The sequence below is a fragment of the Microtus oregoni genome, unplaced genomic scaffold, assembly GCF_018167655.1.
Source record: "Microtus oregoni isolate MIOR12 unplaced genomic scaffold, Mior012 000012F_ref0000307, whole genome shotgun sequence".
In the NCBI taxonomy this organism is placed as follows: Eukaryota; Metazoa; Chordata; class Mammalia; order Rodentia; family Cricetidae; genus Microtus; species Microtus oregoni.
The window spans coordinates 4,453,551-4,474,930 of record NW_024543071.1 but is presented as its reverse complement, the minus strand read 5'-3'; the positions used below and the strand labels follow the sequence as shown (position 1 = coordinate 4,474,930).

The window sequence follows — 21,380 nt, the reverse complement described above, 5'->3', positions numbered from 1 at the left end:
CAGGTCTTCTCCAGAGACCATGACACCATCCCTCGCGGCACAGGACAATTTTGGGGTGATCTGTGTGATAATAGGGAGCAGGTGAGAGAGATGCCATGTGACCAGTGTTTGTGGGGAGCTATTTTCCATACACTTCCCATTTGCAGAGTGCCAACATAAATTTTGTTTTAATGAGCAGAAAGGTAAGATGCTGAAAACGCCCAGCTGGGCAAGCAGGGGCACATTAATAGACCAGTGAATTGCTTAGGTTAGCCCTGTTGTGTGGAATGAGAGGCCCATGTTTCCTTGTGCCCAACTAAGCAGGGACCTCCCTTAACCTCCCAGCAAGCTGGGAATGTAATTCCGGAAACATCACGCACAGGCTTGAGCCCTGGCTTCTGCATATGCCATGGGTCAGAAGCTGCAAACCAAGACAGCCACCCACACCGAAGCCAAGGAGTGGGACAGCATAGGGAAGTTTCCCCTGAGTCCTACGCTGTCTCTCATCCCACTCCCCCCTCCACCTGCCTCATTCCTCCATTGGCAGGTGGGGGCCTGCCCCACATCCAGTGTAGGCATAAGGGAAAATACACAATGAGAGAAAGGAAAGTCCCATGTCTGCCTTGCTGGCAGACCCAGGATCAGGAGTCGTATGAGCCCTTCCCAGTGGGCCAACGGCCTCCCCAGCCAACTTTCTCTCTTGATGTTCTTGGGACTCTCCTGATGCTTTAGTACTGGCAACACTAAGTGTGCAGGGTGTTTGTCAGCGTGACACAGTCATCGGGAAGAAGGATCCTCGATTGAGAAAGTGTCTCCATCAGACTGGCCCATGGGCAAGTACCTGGGAGCATTTTCTTGATAATGATTGATGTAGGAGGACCCAGCCCACTGTGGGTGGTGCTGTCCCAATGCAGGTGGTCCTTCCTGTATTTTATAAAGAAGAAAGCTGAGCAACTTGATAATGATTGATGTAGGAGGACCCAGCCCACTGTGGGTGGTGCTGTCCCAACGCAGGTGGTCCTTCCTGTATTTTATAAAGAAGAAAGCTGAGCAAGGCAGGAAGCTTCCTGGTCTCTGCGTCAATTCCTGCCTCCAGATTCCTGCTGGTTTCCCCCAGTGATGGGAGCAGCATAAACCCTTTCTTCTCCAAGATGCTCTTGGTTGTGGTGTTTGATCACAGCAGGAGAAAGCAAATGAGGACGTGCACTGTTCTCCGCACACAATCAGTAACCGGAGAGGAGTGTCCTGACTTGCTAGAGGGTTCAGAAAATGAGGGTGCTTAGTTCCAGTCTTCGCCTTGCTCGCTTCTGGGAAACCAGAAGAGGGAGCTGCTTTAAATGAGATTACATGGCCTGTTGGGGCCTTGCATGGCAGAGATTGGGGACTCTTTGGACAGAAAATCTCTCTCGAAGCTGTGGAGACCTTGGCCAGATTTGAGGCAGGAGTGATATCTGGAAATACGTCAGATGGCCATTTAAGGTTAGAGTGTTTTGGGAAAAACCTTCACGGTTTGGGGGGACTTGGCTTCTCCAGGCTGTGGTCATCATGCCGAGGCCTGTTTCTGGGTACGTCTGTAGAGGCGTGCTGGGGCCGAGGCTAGGATCCTGATCCTGGGTACGTCTGTAGAGGTGTGCTGGGGCCCCTCACAGAACCCAGTGCTGATGTTTGCCTTCTTTTCCTGGCCCTTTAGCTTTGACAACATGCCTCCGTTTCTGTGTCTGCCAGCTGTCTGCATTCTCCTCTTCTACACAGGTAAGCTGGCTTTTTGGTGGGTTGGTTTTGAGTTGTTTTGTTTCTAATCCCACTGACTGACTTTATTTTTGAAAAAGATATTTGTGTACATGGAGAGGATGAGGGGTCTGCTTGCCTGTGCGTGCAGTTGCCAAAGCCAGAGGCCGATGCCTGGTGTCTTCTGTCACTGTCCACTTCAGTTTTTGAGGTCAGGTCTTCTGCTGAGCCCACAGATCACCCTTCCAGTGGGGCGAGCTACCCAGTGAGCCCCTGGGTTGTCCTGTGTCCACCACCAGTGCTGGAGTTATACACACACCGCCCCACCCAGCTTGTATGTGGGGGCTAGGGATCTGAACTCAGTGCTCATGCTGGCACAGCAAGCCCCTCACTGATGAGTCATCTCCCAGCCCTGACTTTAGCTTTTACAGTTTCCTGAATCTACATCGCCATCACATGGCAGCTCCCTGGCCTAGACCCCACCGTCTTCTGCTTGATCTTCTCCAGTTGCCTCCTGCTGGGCCCACCTGGCCCCTCCACACCATTCTCCACGCAGCAGCCTTTCCAGTGTACAAATCCGATCACATCTGGCCCTACCTAAAGCTTCTGTGAGTCCTCTGTGGCCAGTCTCCTCCTGCTGCATAGCATCCTTATTATCTCCTCTTCGCAGAGGTTCTGATTCCTGGCGGCCACTCTGCCCAGATCACATCTCCACCCATCCTGCCACTGTTGCCCGAGTAAACGCCTATCCATCCCCAGCACAGCTCCTCTGGGCTCCCAGATTAAGTCCGTTCCCTATTCAGCTGCCTAGGGCTCGTGCGTTGTAGCACCCAACACAGCTTAATTCTGTGACTCTCTGACAGCTGATGGCTTCCACGGCGGCGAAGGACTCTGTAGACTCTCTCATCATCACTGTGTTGTCTCTGTGTCTCAGAGTCCCCTTCCTTAGCCTCCTACCCTGCCCCTGAGCTCCAGACCTCTCTGAAAGATGAGCTGAGATAGTGGGGAGGACACTGTGTGTCCATAGACGATCACCCCGGAAATAGGGACAAGCACACTGATGGCTCAGTTGTGCAAGCCCAGTCTGGGGTGCTCTTCTGCAAAAGTGAGGTGTCGGGCTGAAGCCCTGACGACAGATCCCTGATCTTCATAGAGCAGACATTTGATGTCTGCGGAGTCAACCTCGGTCACCTACTGCTTATTCCCTGAGAACAGGAAGGCTACAGATAGAAGCCACGCAGCCCGCTCCATCCCATCTCCAAGCCGGGGAGGTGTACCGTCTCACTTGCTGTCTTCATGGTCTAGGGGCTAGTGTATACTGAGCCATCTTGGGGAGCAAGTCCCTGATCTTGGTCAGCTTCCCCAGCCTGAGTTCTGCTCAGTCTTGAGACGGTTTCCCTTCTGAAACCCTGTCCCGCCCGTTTGCACGCTGCGTCTGTCTAGCACTGTGTACAGCTGAGGCAACACAGATATTGGTGGAACTGGCACCCTGGTCTCCTGACTCCTGAGCTGGGTCACTGTGGGTCCTCTCAGGAGACAGGACTGTGGAGGAGCTCTCTGTCAAGCCTGGGCTCTGTGAGTGAATGAGTGAGTAGTTACATCCATGACTGTCCGTGTATTAGCATCATCCACCCGCTGCGAGAGTAAGTTCTGGAACCTTGGCAGGTGATCTTCAGAAGAGACTGCGGATGCGGTTAGGAGCAGCCAAAGCAAGTCATCCTGGTCCTATTCTGTAGCATCACAAAGTGCCTTGCAGAAAGCACTGAGAGTGTCCCTCATACTGAAGGCAGGCTCACCTGAATCCTGGTGCTTGCTCTGACTCTTCAGCTTGTGGTGCCTGTCCCAGACCCAGGAGCTCAGTGCTGGGTCAGCAGAGTGTTCACCTGAGCTTAGAGCTGGGAGAAGAGGCAGGAGGGTGGAGAGGCCCAGCCTGGCAGGCTGACCAGGAACACCCGTGTTGGTGTCCTTTCCAAGGGCAGTATGCTCTTGGCGTGTCTGTCTGTGATCAGTTTCCTGGCAGTCGCAAACCCTGGGCTCCAGGCTGCTGTACCCCACTGGCTCCCCCATGCTTGACCCCAGCAGCTCCTCACTGTCAAGGTGCTTCTTTTGCCTTTCAAGTTTGCAGGCTGCAAGGCTCCGCCTCCCTGGCGTGTCCCCTCTGCCTGTGGTGTGTGTGTGTGGCAACTGGTTGTGTTAGGTCCCTCCAGCAGTTCCGTTCCCTGAGTACTTCTGCAACTAGATACCCATGCTTTAAAGCCGCAGAGGGGAGCTGGCCTTTCGGAAAAGCTCCCTGGGTGTCCTCCCTCATTGCTTTCAGATCAAGTCATCCTGGAACAGCCCTGAGCCCCTTTGGTGTGTTATCCCCACCTTCAATGTTCTTTTCTTATTTTACTTTAAATTTTGGTGCTAGAAATTGTCCTCACAGCCCTGTGGCTGGCACACAAGCCTTCCACCACTTAGCTACCCCTCAGTCCCAGAGTTTTTATAGATTATCCGTGGCTGCTCATGACCTGTTATTTAACAGGTATGAAAAGGCACAAAAAACTTAGCAGTGAACATGCTACCCCCAAACATTTTGGGTCTTGATCATATTAACTATATGGTAAATATATCAATATTTTTTCACATATTTCTATGTTTGTAATCTGTCTTTGGCCCTTCCCTAGCACAAAGAACGTTGAAGCAGAGGGCCTTGCCCCATGCTCCCCCCCCCCCACTACAACTGCTCCCCACCCCCATTTCTTTTCAGTTCTAATACAACAGGGTCAAGGAGAGAACCGTTTCTGTGATTCCTCGTTCACCTGGCCCACTTGTTCTCCTGAAAGCTTTTTATCAACTTACAGCATTGCCATTGTGGGGAAAACTCCCAATTGAATCCTTTCTCAAATATATTTAAAATTTAAATTTAGCCGTGCAAGTTTGTACACATGTGCACTCAGGCCCCCTTTGGAACATCGGCCCTGGTGCCTTTCTTGTCTCTTCTACGAATTTTAAGTTTTGTGACAGCGGTCTCCCCCCCCCCCCACACACACACACACAACAGATGGAGAACTTTGCAAGAACATACCTGGGTACACAGCAAAGAGCTGTACCCAGAGGGGGCACAGTTATGGCCAAGGACTGAAATCCTCACGATCATAGTCTGTCCATGGCCATCTGGTGTTGAAAATTCCCCCCTACAAGCTACTCAAAGAACAAAGTTTCTTTACAGAAGTGGAGAGGTTTCAACTGTTATCTGTTGGAAATATTATTTTAAGGTGTGTTACTTTTGTTTATGCTCTGTAAAATTTGTTTAACGATGCAAAGATGTGTTCGATTAAGTAAATTCACCTGTGGTCCAGAGGCTGAGTCAGCAACTAGCTGCCAGGAAGTTGTAGGGAGGAGCCAGGAGGAGAAGGGTTTATAAAGAGGAGCCAGAAACCGCGTGAGGAAGTCTTGGGAGATGCGAGGAGGTGAGCAGCAACCTTTGAATCTTGAGTTCTTTAGCAGGACAGAGATAACTTCTCTGAGTAGCTGTAGAAGGTTGGGTGCCCGAGGGAACAGAATTTCCACAGGCTGTGGCTCTTGCGGCCTGGCCACTTCTGGTAGCGGTAGCGGCAGAGCTGCAGTTGCTGACTAGGATAGCTGTAGCTTAAAAGGCAGCATCCACTGAAAAGGAGGACAGCAGTTGTCCATGCACCCGAGTATCCACGATCCTTGATCTTGAGGGTAGGAACTGAATACTAAAGCCAGGCTGTCACATATGGTCGCTCACATGTGCCACCGCTCAGCCACCCCCCAACCCTGCAAGCCACACACAGCCACGGCTCTCTGGGGCTTTTTGAGAGAGGGGTGTTGGACTTGTCCCCATCTACCTTCTGCTGTTTCCTGTTCATGTAGGTCACGTAATGTAGCAATAAAGACACCTCCCATCTTACCATGTGTGCCATGACTGCTTCTGGTTTTTCCTCTCCAGTGTCCCCGTCCATCTCTCTTCAAGAATTCTCTGTGAGCAAGGAGACCATCGGGAAGATTGCAGTGGCCAGCAAATGTAAGTGCATTTACCTGCTCCTCCAAAGGCGTGGCTAGTCAGACCTCTGTGCAGTGGATCCAGGGAAGCCACACTCCTCCCGAGAGCTTCCCCTGTAGTCCTGGCCCCTCTACTGGGGCGGCCGGTCATTTTCCCCACCCAGTCCTTTTATCATTCCTCCCGAGTGACTTTCCGTGGTTAAAATAGTAATGATCGCGAGCAGTAATGGCAAGACAACCTCTTTGTTTCTGAATTTTAAGTTACATTTTCATGCATTTATTGTGCATGTATGCACACTTACATGCATACATGCACAGGAGTGATGTGCAGGTGGCAGTCAGAGGACGTGTGGAGGAACTGGTTCTCCTTCTACCATGTGGGTGCTGGGGACCAACCTTAGTCGGAAGCCTGGCCGTCACACCAGCCATCTTCATTGCTGAGTTTCTTAGCCCGTCTCAGGGTTTTTCTGTCACCTGACTGCTATCTACCAAGCCACTCATATTTTCTGCCATATAACCAGGACTTTCCTGGAAGCCCTGCCTGGCTTCTCCTCCTTCTGCCCTCCTAGTTGCGGGGAACTGGGATCTCATTCTCTGCTCCACTGCTTCCTGGTACTCGGTTACGGGGAAGTGACTGGACCACTCTTCCTGCTTCCCGCATCCATCCTGTGGGAGCAGAAACACAGATCTCAGGCAGACGGGGGTGGCTCAGTGAGGAAAGTGCTCACTTGGATCTTCAATGCTCGCATATAAAACTGGGTGTGGCGGGGTGAAACCCTAGCACTAGGCGGAGATGACAGGAGAACACTCCAGGCTCACCGTCAACGCAGGAACTCCAATTGAATCCTTTCTTAAATATACTTAAATTTTAAATTTAGCCGTGTAAGTTTGCACACATGTGCATTCAGGTCCCCTTTGGAATGTCTGACCTGGTGCCATTCTTGTCTCTTCTATGAATTTTAAGTTTCAGTGAGAGACAGAATTTAACAGAAGAGCACACAGGTCATGAGCTCTGTACTGCACAGACATGAGCAGGTGTGCATACCTACAGACAGCACATGTAAACACACACACAGCACAGACATGCACAGGTGTGCACACTACAGACACCCACATGTACACACACACACAGCACAGACATGCGCAGGTGTGCACACCTACAGACACCACATGTAAACACACACACAGCACAGACATGCACAGGTGTGCACACTACAGACACCCACATGTACACACACACACAGCACAGACATGCGCAGGTGTGCACACCTACAGACACCCACACGTACACACAGACATGCGCAGGTGTGCACACCTACAGACACCCACACGTACACAAACACAGCACAGACATGCGCAGGTGTGCACACCTACAGACACCCACATGTACACACACACAGCACAGACATGCGCAGGTGTGCACACCTACAGACACCCACATGTACACACACACACAGCACAGACATGCGCAGGTGTGCACACCTACAGACACCCACACGTACACACACACAGCACAGACATACGCAGGTGTGCACACCTACAGACACCCACACGTACACACACACACAGAGCACAGACATGCGCAGGTGTGCACACCTACAGACACCCACACATACACACACACACAACAGACATCCGCAGGTGTGCACACCTACAGACACCCACATGTACACACACAGCACAGACATGCGCAGGTGTGCACAACTACAGACACCCACACGTACACACACACACAGAGCACAGACATGCGCAGGTGTGCACACCTACAGACACCCACATGTACACACAGACACAGAGCACAGACATGCGCAGGTGTGCACACCTACAGACACCCACACATACACACAACAGACATGCGCAGGTGTGCACACCTACAGACACCAACATGTACACACACACACACACAGCACAGACATGCGCAGGTGTGCACACCTACAGACACCCACATGTACACACACACACAGCAAAGACATGCGCAGGTGTGCACACCTACAGACACCCACACGTACACACACACACAGCACAGACATGCGCAGGTCTGCACACCTACACACCCACACATACACACAGACATGCGCAGCTGTGCACACCTACAGACACCCACACGTACACACACACAGCACAGACATGCGCAGGTGTGCACACCTACAGATACCACATGTACACACACACAGAGCACAGACATGCGCAGGTGTGCACACCTACAGACACCCACACGTACACACCCACACAGCACAGACATGCGCAGGTGTGCACACCTACAGACACCCACACATACACACAGACATGCGCAGCTGTGCACACCTACAGGAACCCACACGTACACACACACAGCACAGACATGCGCAGGTGTGCACACCTACAGACACCCACACGTACACACAGAGACAGAGCACAGACATGCGCAGGTGTGCACACCTACAGACACCAACACGTACACACACACACACAGCACAGACATGCGCAGGTGTGCACACCTACAGACACCCACATGTACACACAGACATGCGCAGGTGTGCACACCTACAGACACCCACACGTACACACCGACGTGCGCAGGTGTGCACACCTACAGACACCCACACGTACACACATACACACAGCACACACATGTGCAGGTGTGCACACCTACAGACACCCACACGTACACACAGACATGCGCAGCTGTGCACACCTACAGACACCCACATGTACACACAGACATGCGTAGGTGTGCACACCTACAGACACTCACATGTACACACACACAGCACAGACATGCGCAGGTGTGCAAACCTACAGACACCCACATGTACACACAGACATGCGCAGGTGTGCACACCTACAGACACCACATGTACACACAGACATGCGCAGGTGTGCACACCTACAGACACCCACATGTACACACACAAACACACACAGCACACGCACAAAAGAACAGACTGGGTAGGAGTTGAACGTTAGATGGCTAGTAAAAGTTCTCCCTGAAGTAGTAGAGTATGTTCCTCCACCAGTGTGGTGATGGTGGGATTCACCAGGGCATTTGCTAAAAATGGTAATTATGTACCTTAAATGGTACAATGGTGTGGTGTAGGAAATCTCAAGAACACATTCAAAGAAAGTCAGGGAGCTAGGAGGACTAAATAAGTGGGCATGTCAGTTATACCTTGTACGGGATAACCAGTGTCAACTTGACACAAGCTATAGTCACCTGGGTGGAGGATGAGGTTCAGTTGAGAAAATGCCTCCATAAGATTGGGCTGTAGAGGCTGCAAGCCTGTTGGGCATTTTCTTAATTAATGATTTGAGAGGGTCTAGTCCATTGTGGGTGGTTCCACTCTTGGAGTGGTGGTCCTGGGTTGTATAAGAAAGCAGGCTGAGCAAGCCATCATGAGCAAGCCAGTAAACAGCACGCCTCCATGGCCTCTGCATCAGCTCCCGTCTCCAGCTTCCCGCTCTGTTTGAGTTCCTGCCGTCACTGCTTTCCATGATAAACTGTGATATGGAAGTCTAAGTCAAATAAAGCCTTCCCTCTCCGCATTGCTTTTGGTTGTGGTTTTTATTACAACAGTAAAAACCCCAACTAAGGCACACCTCAATCAGTTCTGAAGCAGAAGAAAGACATGGTCACTGCTAGTGCTTGAACTCTTGGGTCCATCAACCTCACATGTCAGACTGCCCAGCTAAGATCATGATCCCCAAGGCTGGGACCATGATCATCCCGGAAGACTTTTCACAGCACTCATCGTAACATGGCTGCAGACATGCTCACAAGTGGGCTCTTACGTCAGCATCTTCACAACACAGAAGCTTCTAGTCTAATGTCCCCATCTGCTCCTGTCCCCAGTGATGTGGTGCTCGGCAGCGGTCGACATCCTGTTCCTGCTAGATGGCTCTCACAGTGTCGGGAAAGGGAGCTTCGAGAGATCCAAGCGCTTTGCCATGGCCGCCTGTGACGCTCTGGACATCAGCCCCGGGAGGGTGAGTACACGGTCTTGTCTGGTGTCTGTGGGTTCAAGCGACAGAGACTCAGCTTCAGGCAAAAGAATGAATCGATTGTGGGATGTAGAGGACTAAGGGGCAAATCGAAACGTGGTGGGGTTGATGCTGGGATCTCTGGGATCAGCCAAGGCAGGTAAGCGACCCCTCTTCTTCCTCAGTTTTGCTTGCTTTGGCTGGTTAGCTTCTCTCCAGCCCACAGTGAGGTGGTTCTGCATCATCCTTCCAGCTTGTCCCCCCTCAGGTGGGGGCAGAGGTGCACCTCTTTCTTCGTAGATCAGGCAGAGCTCAGAGGAGGGCACCAAATGACGTAAGCCTCATGATAATCCTCCACCTAGTCACAGCACTGGAGAAGAGGGCCTCATGCAGGTTCGGGGCTGGAGAGGGAAGAACATGGACCTAACTTCCAACTATGGAGAGACTGAATTCAAAGCGGCTTAAGTCTGTGGATATTCTCTGGGTGGTCTGTTGTTGAGGTGGATTTAGGGCGATGGAAGTCTTTCAACAATTAACATTTAACCTTGGCCTCTCGGAAAACAGAATACTCACAGTTTAGAACCTTAGTGTGAAGCCCAGCTCTGTCTTCTCTGGTCACTTGAGCAAGCCCAGAGAGTGCCTTCAAGTCGTATCCTTCCTGGCTTCAAGTGTCACAAATAGCAGAGCAGAGTGAGTGTGGCTCTTGTTTTTAAAGGAACAGCTTTGAACAACCCAACAGCACAATGAACAATAAACTCATTAAGAGGACCGTAAATGGCCCTCAGCTGTGTGTGGAGTCGCCAGCTTCCCTGACTCAGCAGCAGGTCTCCACACTAGCTGTTTTCACTTCCCAGCTGAACGGAAGCACTGGACGCTTGGTGGCATGCTCCCCGGCAAGCCTTCCAGAGATGAAGCCTAGGAGTGCCAAGTGCTTCACTGCCAGGGACAGTGGCAGAGGCTTGTGCCCTCCAGTCTCGGTCTGCTCCTAAGTACTCCCACCCAGGCAGTTACTGATCGGTGTCACCTGTCACCATAAAAGATTTCAGGCAATCTGAACGCGCATTGGTAGGGGACCGGTAAGAACCAACTAAAACCCACCAAAAATGAAATAAAAGGAAGGGTAAATTAGTTTGGAGAACCATAATTATTTGAATTAGAGACTAGTCACAGGGTGGGAAAGGAAGTGGCTCTCCAAGGCGACATTCCTGACTTAATCCTGTAAAAACTGGAGGATCTAAGAACAAACAAGGCTTGTAATGAGGGCCAGGTTGTCTGCAGAAGGGGCGCCATTTGCAGGTGTGAGCACACTGCCCTGGAGTGCAGGCAGTTGGGCCGATCTCTGACACTAGAGATGCATTCACTCCGTGTAGACAGGCACGGTCCAGAGGTTCTGAATGTGGTATCAGTGTCGTATCGGCCCGCTGGGTCTCCACCTTCCTCCAGACAAGGCCTACTTTTTGAAGATGAGTTCCTCCTGGAGGAAGTGGCAATCAATATATTTACTATGTGTAGGTATGTATACATAAACATGGGACCAGAGGACAGCTTTGTTTACTGTATGTAGGCATGTGTATACACGTGTCTGATCAGAGACAGCTTTGTTTACTGTATGTGTGTGTACACACATGTGAGGTCAGAGCACAGCTTTATGTTTACTGTATGTGTGTGTACACACATGTGAGGTCAGAGCACAGCTTTATGTTTAGTGTATGTGTGTGCACACACGTGTCGGATCAGAGGACAGCTTTGTTTGTGTGTGTACACACATGTGAGATCAGAGCACAGCTTTATGTTTACTGTATGTGTGTACACACATGTGAGATCAGAGGACAGCTTTGTTTACTGTATGTAGGCATGTGTATACACATGTGAGGTCAGAGCACAGCTTTATGTTTACTGTATGTGTGTACACACGTCTGATCAGAGGACAGCTTTGTTTACTGTATGTGTGTGTACACACATGTGAGATCAGAGCACAGCTTTATGTTTACTGTATGTGTGTGTACACACATGTGAGATCAGAGGACAGCTTTATGTTTACTGTATGTACGTGTGTACATACATGTGAGATCAGAGGACAGCTTTATGTTTACTGTATGTGTGTGTACACACGTGTCGGATCAGAGGACAGCTTTATGTTTACTGTATGTGTGTGTACACATGTGAGGTCAGAGGACAGCTTTATGTTTACTGTATGTAGGCATGTGTACACACATGTGAGATCAGAGGACAGCTTTATGTTTACTGTATGTAGGCGTGTACACACGTGTGAGATCAGAGGACAGCTTTATGTTTACTGTATGTAGGCATGTACACACGTGTAAGATCAGAGGACAGCTTTATGTTTACTGTATGTGTGTGTACACACGTGTGGGATCAGAGGACAGCTTTATGTTTACTGTATGTATGTGTGTACACACATGTGAGATCAGAGGACAACTTTATGTTTACTGTATGTAGGCATGTGTATACACATGTGAGGGTCAGAAGACAGCTTTTGGGAACCAGTTTTCTCCTTCCTTGGTTCCTGGGGATCAAGCTCAGGTCATTAGGCTCCCAGCAAACACCTCTACCCACTGAGCCAGCTTCTGTAGAGCCCGCTGGCCTCGAACCCAGAGATCTGCCCGCCTTTGCCTCCCGAGTGCTGGGATTAAAGGCGTGCGCCACCACCGCTCGCTTGATAGATACATTCTTTACCCCATATTCTGCAGAAGGGAAAACGGGCTCAGGGACGTTAAACGAGGGCTGAGGGTCACAGAGCAATCTCAGACAGGGTGAAGTGTGGAAGAGCTGAGGTGCTTGACTCAGTCCAGGACCAGCCCAGCTTGTCCATCTGTCTCTCCCAGTGGGCAGCCTCTGGGCTAGGATGGTGTAATGACGCAAATGTCATACCCCGCTATCCACAGCCAATTGAAGCCAGCACTGCGGCAGTCTGTGGTAGTGGAGGGGGTGGGGGTGTGGAATGGTGTGGAACACGGTAAGAAAAACAAGCCTCAGGAGCAGATTTCTACCGCACGAGGGACGACTTGGGTATCTCTGTGTATGTTGATTATCTTTGTGTCCTTGTGACCGAAAGGGAGGAAAACATTTATTGTGCTCATGGATTCAGGAAGATTTTAGCCCATTGAGGTGAGGAAAGCTGGGCAGTGAGAGCATGAGGCCCTGTGGCTGTTTACTGACCAAGGAGGAGAGAAAGCAAGCAGAAACCAGGGCTGGGTGGATGGCTCGGAGACCTGCTAGTATGACCCACCACCAGCCAGAACTCCCTTCTAAAGGCTCAGTCTTCAAAATAGCCCTACAAGCCGAGGACTGAGTGCTCAAAATGGGAACTTGAAATATAGAACTTCAGGTCCAAACCATAATGTAGAAATGTGGGGTGCAATTCTAGGCAGGGCCTGCAACAGAGCCAGGGAAGTGTGAGGGACCCACTCACGTGAGAGAGTGCAGAACGCTCCATCTTAAGTGATCCATCTTAAGAGATCATGGATGCTCGGGGAGAGGAACTTGGGTTTCACCTAACAAAGACTTCCTCAGCAAGACTGAGAAGCAGGGGCCGGGGAAGGACGTAGCTGGGGTGACACTACAGGCAGAAGCTTGCTCCACAAGCGCGAGGACCTGAGTTCTGTCCCCATTCCCACATAAAAAGCCATACATAGTACACACTTGTCACCCCAGTACTGAGGAGGTAGAAAGGCCAGCCACTCTAGCCTGATTAGTCCCCAGGTCCCAGGAAGAGACCCCGTTTCAGAACACAGAGAAACAACACGCAAGGTTGGCCTCGGGCCTCTTCATGCTCTCGTGGATGCAAATACACACACACACATGCACACACACACGCACACAGAAGCCTTGAGGAAGGAGAAGAAGCCTTGGCGTCTGCTTGGGTGAGCCAGCGTCCTGACTGACACAGGCCACAGGCACTCTGCTAGAAGACTTGCTGGCCTGTGCTTGCCTGGCTCCGGGTTTTCTGTCCTTGCTCTTTGCTATATTTGATTTGCCACTTACTTTGGTTCCTTTAGTTTTAGGAATTGCTTCCCAGTAGCTCTGGTTGACACTGTTTATGGGCAGCCGGTTGTTTAGGTAGAGCTGAAGTGTTTGAAGTCCTCTTTTAACAGGAGCTCAGACACTTGCTTCCTGCTCTAATGGCCCTGTGACTGGGGCCGGGAGAGAGACCTGGGCGGTTTGCTCTGTGTACAGTAAACTGAAGATAAAAGGCAGCCATTGTGCTCCCAAACCACCAATTAAACGAAATACCTTAACTTCTGACTGGGGCTGCTTCCTGTGCGCTGCTTTGATTTGATGCTGCATCCTTCCTGCTTAACCCAAGCAAGTGAACCCAGTTGTTGGTCTCTAGAGAATTCCTCCCACCCTTTGACCAAATAACTCCTTTACATGGTTCAATAAAAGCGGACAGCGAAAGAAAGGGAAGAGAAAGAAAGGGAAGAAAAACTGCACCCCCACACCCCCATTCACCAGACCTCCCCACCCGCTCTGATCACCGACCCCCGACTTCTGAGCAGCCTTGCAAATGCACTTTGTGCAGGCACAGGCAACATGAAGATGTGATTTCATTTTCTCCTTTTCTATAAAGTTAGCATCGTCTACGCATTACTTGCTGTCTCGTGTCCTTTAGATCATTATCTTGGCAATCTCATCATCTCTCTGTGTGTGTGTGTGTGTGTGTGTGTGTGTGTGTGTGTGTGTGTGTATATATATATATATATATATATATATATATATATATATTACAGATAATTAGCCCACCATGAGGGTTTACCAGGACTAATTAGCCTGCCCCTATTGATGGACTGTTGCTATTATAAATCCACTGTGATCTTGTAAAGAAAGGCTCGTTCCGCTTGTGTGGAAGAATATCTCTCGGATCGTCTCCAGCAGCCATGTGCGTCTTCAGCTGTTAGTACACACTGGTGCATTGCCCTCCGCAGGTACACACTGGTGCATTGCCCTCCACAGGTACACACTGGTGCATTGCCCTCCACAGGTACACACTGATGCATTGCCCTCCGCAGGTATACACTGGCGCATTGCCCTCCGCAGGTACACACTGACATATTGCCTCCGCAGGTACACACTGACATATTGCCTCCGCAGGTACACACTGACATATTGCCCTCTGCAGGTACACACTGACACATTGCCCTCTGCAGGTACACACTGGTGCATTGCCCTCCGCAGGTACACACTGGTGCATTGCCCTCCGCAGGTACACACTGACATATTGCCCTCCGCAGGTACACACTGACACATTGCCCTCTGCAGGTACACACTGGCCCATTGCCCTCCGCAGGTACACACTGACATATTGCCTCCGCAGGTACACACTGGCCCATTGCCCTCCGCAGGTACGGGTCAGATGCCCAGTTACGCTCCTACACACCATGGCAGAGACTATTCCCTTGGCAGATGCCACATCTGGTTTTTGTTGTCATCGTCGTTGGTTTTGGTTTTGCTAAGCTGAGGGGAAAATGGTATTGTTTTCCTAAGGCCAAATATCCTGCCCCTAAAGAACCATGTGTTTTTCCTTCTTTGATCTTCATTCATGTCTTTGGCCAGTTTTCTGCTAGATTGTTGTTCTTTTACACATGGAGGAAACCAACCCTTGCCTCCATGAGCCCTAAATTCCCTTTGTTTCCTCCTTACCTTTGACCGTGTGAACGTGTGTTTGTTTTACCACGACGCTCTTTCCAAGCACTCAGATCCAGCAGACTTTATGTGTAAGAGTCAAGACTGGATTTTAGTTCCTCGCAAACCAGGGACTCTCCCAGGAGTTCTGGAGTGTCCCTGGGTAAGATGCTCAGCTCTGAAGCTTGAGTTCATGGCCGTATGCCTTTCCAGGTGTCACAGGGTCATGTGCTGAGCAGACAGACTTCCTCAGCTTCAGATGGTATTTTTGACTTCTTGCCGTGTTCTAGGGAACGGCGGTAGGCGGCCTTCTGCTATACGCTCGAGTTGCCCTGCTTCTCTGACTTGCAGTGCTCACTCCCCGTGTGCTCACCCCAGACTTAATGTCTTTCTGCTTCAGGCTACCAACAGCTCCCTGTCTGTGGGAGGCCCAGTGAGGCCAACCAAGGCCATTAGCTCATTGTCTTCCGAGCTCTGGGCCTGCTAAGGGATAGTTCAGAGACTAGTTACTTGAGAAGGTGGCCCTTCTGGGGTTTGGTGAGCCCAGGATTAGGAGCTGGTTGGTCCCATGTTCATCCCTCCAGATGGTCAGAGCCCCGGCTCCAGTCCTGTGAGGCACCTGTCGGGTTTTCTCTTGTGGTCTCCCCAGTCAGGAAGCAGACTCTGTTCTCCAGCTCGGTCACTCCCTCACTGCAGAGAACCTCCAGCTCTCCTATTGCACGTCCCCGTTTTTAGGAGCCGATTGTCCCCCTCTCACTCTCTGGTGTAGAGGCTTGGCAGGCGCAGGTCATCAAGGGTTTGGTGGCTGTGGTTAGGTTTGGCAGCGGCCCCTATGGAGGATTTGGCAGGATTTAAAAGCATTTTCCTGCCAGCCTGTGCCTGCTCCTGAGGAGGCAAGTGGTGTGACAGAGCCTTAGAAAAGTCATGATACCGGGGATTAATGGCCCGGGTTTCCTTTCCCCGCTAGTCCAAGTAAGCCTCGCCTGCATAGCATCATCTGTGTATTTCACTGTTGCCTTCGGCCATGTGGGCATTGACTGGGCCCGGCGGATGAAATGAAATAATGCGTGCACATTTGCACACAGCAGCACCCACGCCAGGAAGATGCAAGCAGAGCCTTGCCTGAAGCTGCTGGCAGCTCAGCCGGGATAGCTGCCAGATGGGGAGCTGCCTTTAGGGGTGAGGACGCTGAGATGATTAGCTGTCACGTCAGAGCACAGGCGGATCTGACCGTGTCCTTCCAGGTTCTCCAGCTGGCCTATGTCTCAAGGGAGGCTGTCCAGAGCTCTGCACAGGGTCTGTTGAGCAGCCAGGAGACACAGGATTTGACCGAAATCTCTGGGCCCTCTGGCCCTGTCTCCTCCTACAGGTCAGGGTGGGAGCCTTGCAGTTTGGTTCCACTCCTCGTCTGGAATTCCCCTTGGACTCCTTTTCTACCCGACAGGAAGTGAAGGCAAACATCAAGGGAATAGCTTTCAAGTAAGTATAATGGACTAGTGTCATGATGGCTCTGAAGCTAGCTGCCTGCTTCTCTCTCTCTCTGTCTCTCTCTGTCCCCCCTCCTTCTGTTCCCCCTCCCTCTTTTTGAAACAGGGTCTCACTGTGTAGTCTAGGCTAGACTAGAACTCTTCCCTGAACTCACAGAGACCTGCCTGCCTCTGCCTCCCTGAGGGCTAGGATTTAAGACTTGTGTCCCCACACCTGGTGAAGCTGCCCTTGAAGCTGCTGCCTTGAAGGGTCTGGTACTGCTCTCCTCCCGGCCCAGCTGTGCATTCTGGATCATTCTCAAGGTGGCCCCCACTAATACAAGATGACATCCAGGCGGGAACTTAGAACCCTAGTTAAAAAATTTTTCTATTATTATATGTAGTTGAGAATTACTAGAAGAGAGGGTTAATGAAGGTCCTGTCAGGTGAACCTGGGAGGTTATGGGAAGAACACGAGGTGTCGGCCTCAGTTATCCCTGGAGACCTCTCAGCTGGGAAGGTTACCCACACTTCTCCAAGCCTCACTTTTTACAAAGTCCTGAAGAGGAAGTTCCCTTCTATTATTCAGGGTACTTTAAGATTGTGGAGAACCGTTCATGTGTTCATCTGCATACATGATGCATGAATGCATGCATATGCTCATCTGCATGCACAGAACATGAATGCGTGCACATGATCATCTGCATGCACAGTGCATGAATGCATGCACGTGCTCATCTGCATACACAGTACATGAATGTATGCATTGCTCATCAGCATACACAGTACATGAATGCATGCATTTGCTCATCAATGCATAAATGTATGCATGTGCTTATATGCATACAGATATATTCTGTATGAATTATATATGTATGTATGTGCATAAGCTCTATGTAATTGTGCTCTATATACATGCATACACATGTATATTTAGGAACATACACATCATACATATTGTTTCCACCCACCCTCAGGGAAGAAGTAGTTTAATTACCCAACTCTGAGCTCTGGGTCTGCCCTGGTCTCCACTGTCCTGCTGCCCAGTGACATCCTGCCTGAGCTCTCTTGTCCCAGCTATCCATAGTCATCAATTTCAGTTATGAAGACTCTGAGCCCTGAGGTTCCTTTCCAGTCAAAGGCCTCTGTGAGATAACCCATATTCTTCAGCACCTGAGGCCCCACATAGGGCACAGCAAGATCTTGGTGGATTCTGCAGTCCCCAGGGTCTCCTAGGAACTGTCCATGACTTTATCCCAGACTCTTATCCAGCCCTTTGTAGATACAAGTTTCTGTTCCACCCAGCCCTGCAGCCATTCAGTTTCAAAGAAATACACAGGTCTTTATTATAAACTGTTTGACCTATTAGCTCAGGCTTATTACTAACTAGCTCTTAAATTTAAATTAACCCATAATTCTTATCTATGTTTAGCCCTGTGGCTTGGCACCTTTTCTCAGTGAAGCATTCTCATCTTGCTTTTTCTGCTTCTGGAAGACTCCATCTCTGCCTTTCCTCTTCCCAGAATTCTCTTAGTCTTGTCGTCCCACCTATACTTCCTGGCCAGTCAGTGTTTTATTAAACCAATATGAGTGACAAATCTTTACAGTATACAAAAGCATTATCCTACAGAAGCCCTTTTCTCTGCCCTGGGTCCCCCAAGCAGGAGGAGAGGCAAGCCTCTTTAAAAAGGACAAATATAAAAGGCTCCCCAGTGCTTTGAAGAGCTCCTGTGGGACACTGTGCCCCTGGGACTCCCAGGAACTGAGTACCTGTGGGACACTGTACCTCTGGGGCTCCCAGAAACTGAGTACTTGTGGGACACTGTACCTCTGGGGCTCCCAGGAACTGAGTACCTGTGGGACACTGTACAGAAACTCGTATGCAACATTCTTCACAGTGGTACTATCTATAACTGCACAGAAACTCTACACTGTTCTTCATGGTGGTACTATCTATAACTGCACAGAAACTCTACACTGTTCTTCATGGTGGTACTATCTATAACTGCACAGAAACTCACATACTCTGTTCTTCATGGTGGTACTATCTATAACTGCACAGAAACTCATATACTCTGTTCTTCACAGTGGTACTATCTATAACTACACAGAAACTCTACACTGTTCTTCATGGTGGTACTATCTATAACTGCACAGAAACTCTACACTGTTCTTCATGGTGGTACTATCTATAACTGCACAGAAACTCTACACTGTTCTTCATGGTAGTACTATCTATAACTGCACAGAAACTCATATACTCTGTTCTTCACGGTGGTACTATCTATAACTGCACAGAAACTCACATACTCTGTTCTTCATGGTGGTACTATCTATAACTGCACAGGAACTCGTATACTCTGTTCTTCATGGTGGTACTATCTATAACAGCTTCAAAATAAAAAGCAGCAATATGTGAAACTGGTTATTGGGTAAACAAAATGTGATATATTCACACAATGGAATATTATTCAGCTTTGAAAAAGAATGATCTACTGATTTATGCTACATCATAAATGACCTGTAAAAACATGACAAATGAAAAAAAAATCGAGATACAAAGGTCACATGCTATAACAAAGCTATATAAAAGCTTCTTTTCATTTACCTCATATAGTGCTGGGGAACAAACCCTAGGCCTTGCAGATGCTTTCCCACTCAGTGTATTTTCCAAGACTTTTATTCAATTTTTCATAAATTTTATTTATTATTGGAGGGGCATGTGCTTGATCTGGGGGTGGATGGCGTATGTGCCACAGCATGTGTGTGGGAAGTGGGGACAGTTTTGTGGCATCGGTTCTCTTCTCCCACTTAATGTGGATCCAGGGCTTGAATTCAGGTCTCCAGGCTTGCCTGGTAAATATGTTTACCTGCTAAGCCATCTTGCTGGACCCTTTGTTCTGTTCTGTGAAATGTCTAGAATGGCATATGCCTGGGCATGTATTAGCATTGTCCTGGGTTTAGGGAACAAGGATGCTTACTAACAGATTCAGGGTTTTTAGAGTAACGAAAAAGTTTTGAGCTTAGTGTTATGGTCATACTGGTTAATAGGTTTTCTGTCCTGTGATAATAGGCTACTCCTCTGATACAGTAAGCCAAATCAAGCCAAACTGAAAAAGTACAAAAACAGGTTTATTTGAGCAAAGCAACTCCCAGGTGGATTCTCCAGTCCCAGAGATGGAGACCTGAGAAGCCACACACCTGAACTAAAGCAGGGAAATTATATAGCTTGTAGGCAAGGGAGGATGATGTGTCTGCCTCAAGCTGGTTTTGTGCCCAAGCACTGTCAAAAGCTGAGTGCTTAGGTGGGAACTTGGGCTGCTGTTGGCAACAGGAAAGGAAGTTGCCATAGTCACCAGGAATGCAAAACTGGGCTTTTCACCCTGGCTTTTCTTTGTTTGAAGACTCTCTGAATGGGCGTGGTTGGGAGAGAGACAGGAATAGGGTTTCTGGATTATACAGCTGGGGCTTCTAGCTGAACACTAGTGAATGTATTAAAAATTACCAACCTGAAACTTTAAAAGGTTAATTTAGGGGCTGGAGAGATGGCTCAGTGGTTAAGAGCATTGCCTGCTCTTCCAAAAGTCAGGAGTTCAATCCCCAGCAACCACGTGGTGGCTCACAACCATCTGTAATGAGGTTTGGTGCTCTCTTCTGGCCTGCAATCACACACGCAGACAGAATATTGTATACATAATAAATAAATATAAAAAAAGGTTAATTTAGAATGCCAGAGGACGGAGATCAGCGAGGTGGCTCCGTACATAATGGCACTTGCTGTACACCTGAGGACCAGAGTCCAGTTCCTGGGACTCATGGTAGAAGGAGAGAACCGACGCCTGCAAGGTGTCCACTGACCCCCAAATACATATCATGGCATGCATGTGCTGCCACCCCAATAAATAAATGTAAGGTACAATTCAAAAATCCCAGAATAGGCTGCAGGGGGTGACTGAAGGAGCCCCTTTGGGGATGTGTTTAGCGTTTCCACATCCTCTTCTGACTATGAGACAACAAAAACAAAGTAGTGGCTCTTTGTTGACCTCAGTTTTGGGGTCAGTCAGGGCATCACAAATGAAGCTGTGCTTGCATGCACCGAGGCTGAGGAATGCTGGTCCAATGGGGGCAACAGTGACTAGCCATGCCCACCATGTTCTGCAAAGAGAAACTTTGTTACTGGACTGTTTAGGAAAGGGCTCCTTACACCCGTGGTCTGCTAGCTTTTCCAGACCAAGGCAGCTTCCAACAGGGCATTAAGAAGCCGCCCTGACAACTGACCTTTCGCCGCTTTACAGAGTGTTTTAGATGTGTCCGTCAAGCCTCCCAATATTGTACCAACGGTGACATAAGGTCAGAGAGAATGTCAATGGCCGGTGGTTCTGGGAGGTCAGAGCCCCCACTAGCTGGTGCGCATGGCCTTGCCACCCACGGCTTTCACCTCACAGTAACCCAGCCCCAGTCTCCTGTGACTGAACCCTTGGTACCTCTCATAGCTTGTTAGGTCTCTACTCTTTCCTCAGCAAGTGTGCTTTGCATGAAACCACTTCCAGCCATCCCTTTTAAAGATTAGTGTTTAATTGTGCATATGAGTGCAGGTGA

The 21,380-nt window shown here is 49.6% G+C and overlaps 1 protein-coding gene across 2 annotated transcripts in view; it reads left to right on the top strand.

Moving 5' to 3' along the window:
* The window catches only part of Vwa2 (von Willebrand factor A domain containing 2), a 41,691-nt gene that overhangs the window by 5,462 nt on the left and 14,849 nt on the right, over nucleotides 1-21,380 (top strand). Inside the window, exons 1-5 of one of the 2 annotated variants that reach the window (XM_041661752.1) lie at nucleotides 1,359-1,458; nucleotides 1,670-1,731; nucleotides 5,663-5,737; nucleotides 9,545-9,678; nucleotides 16,685-16,794. In XM_041661752.1, the coding sequence (XP_041517686.1) occupies nucleotides 1,680-1,731; nucleotides 5,663-5,737; nucleotides 9,545-9,678; nucleotides 16,685-16,794 (371 nt within the window). In that variant the 5' untranslated portion in view covers nucleotides 1,359-1,458; nucleotides 1,670-1,679. Of the gene's footprint in view, nucleotides 1-1,358; nucleotides 1,459-1,669; nucleotides 1,732-5,662; nucleotides 5,738-9,544; nucleotides 9,679-16,684; nucleotides 16,795-21,380 lie in introns of those variants that run through there. The other variant, XM_041661751.1, reaches the window with a different exon arrangement.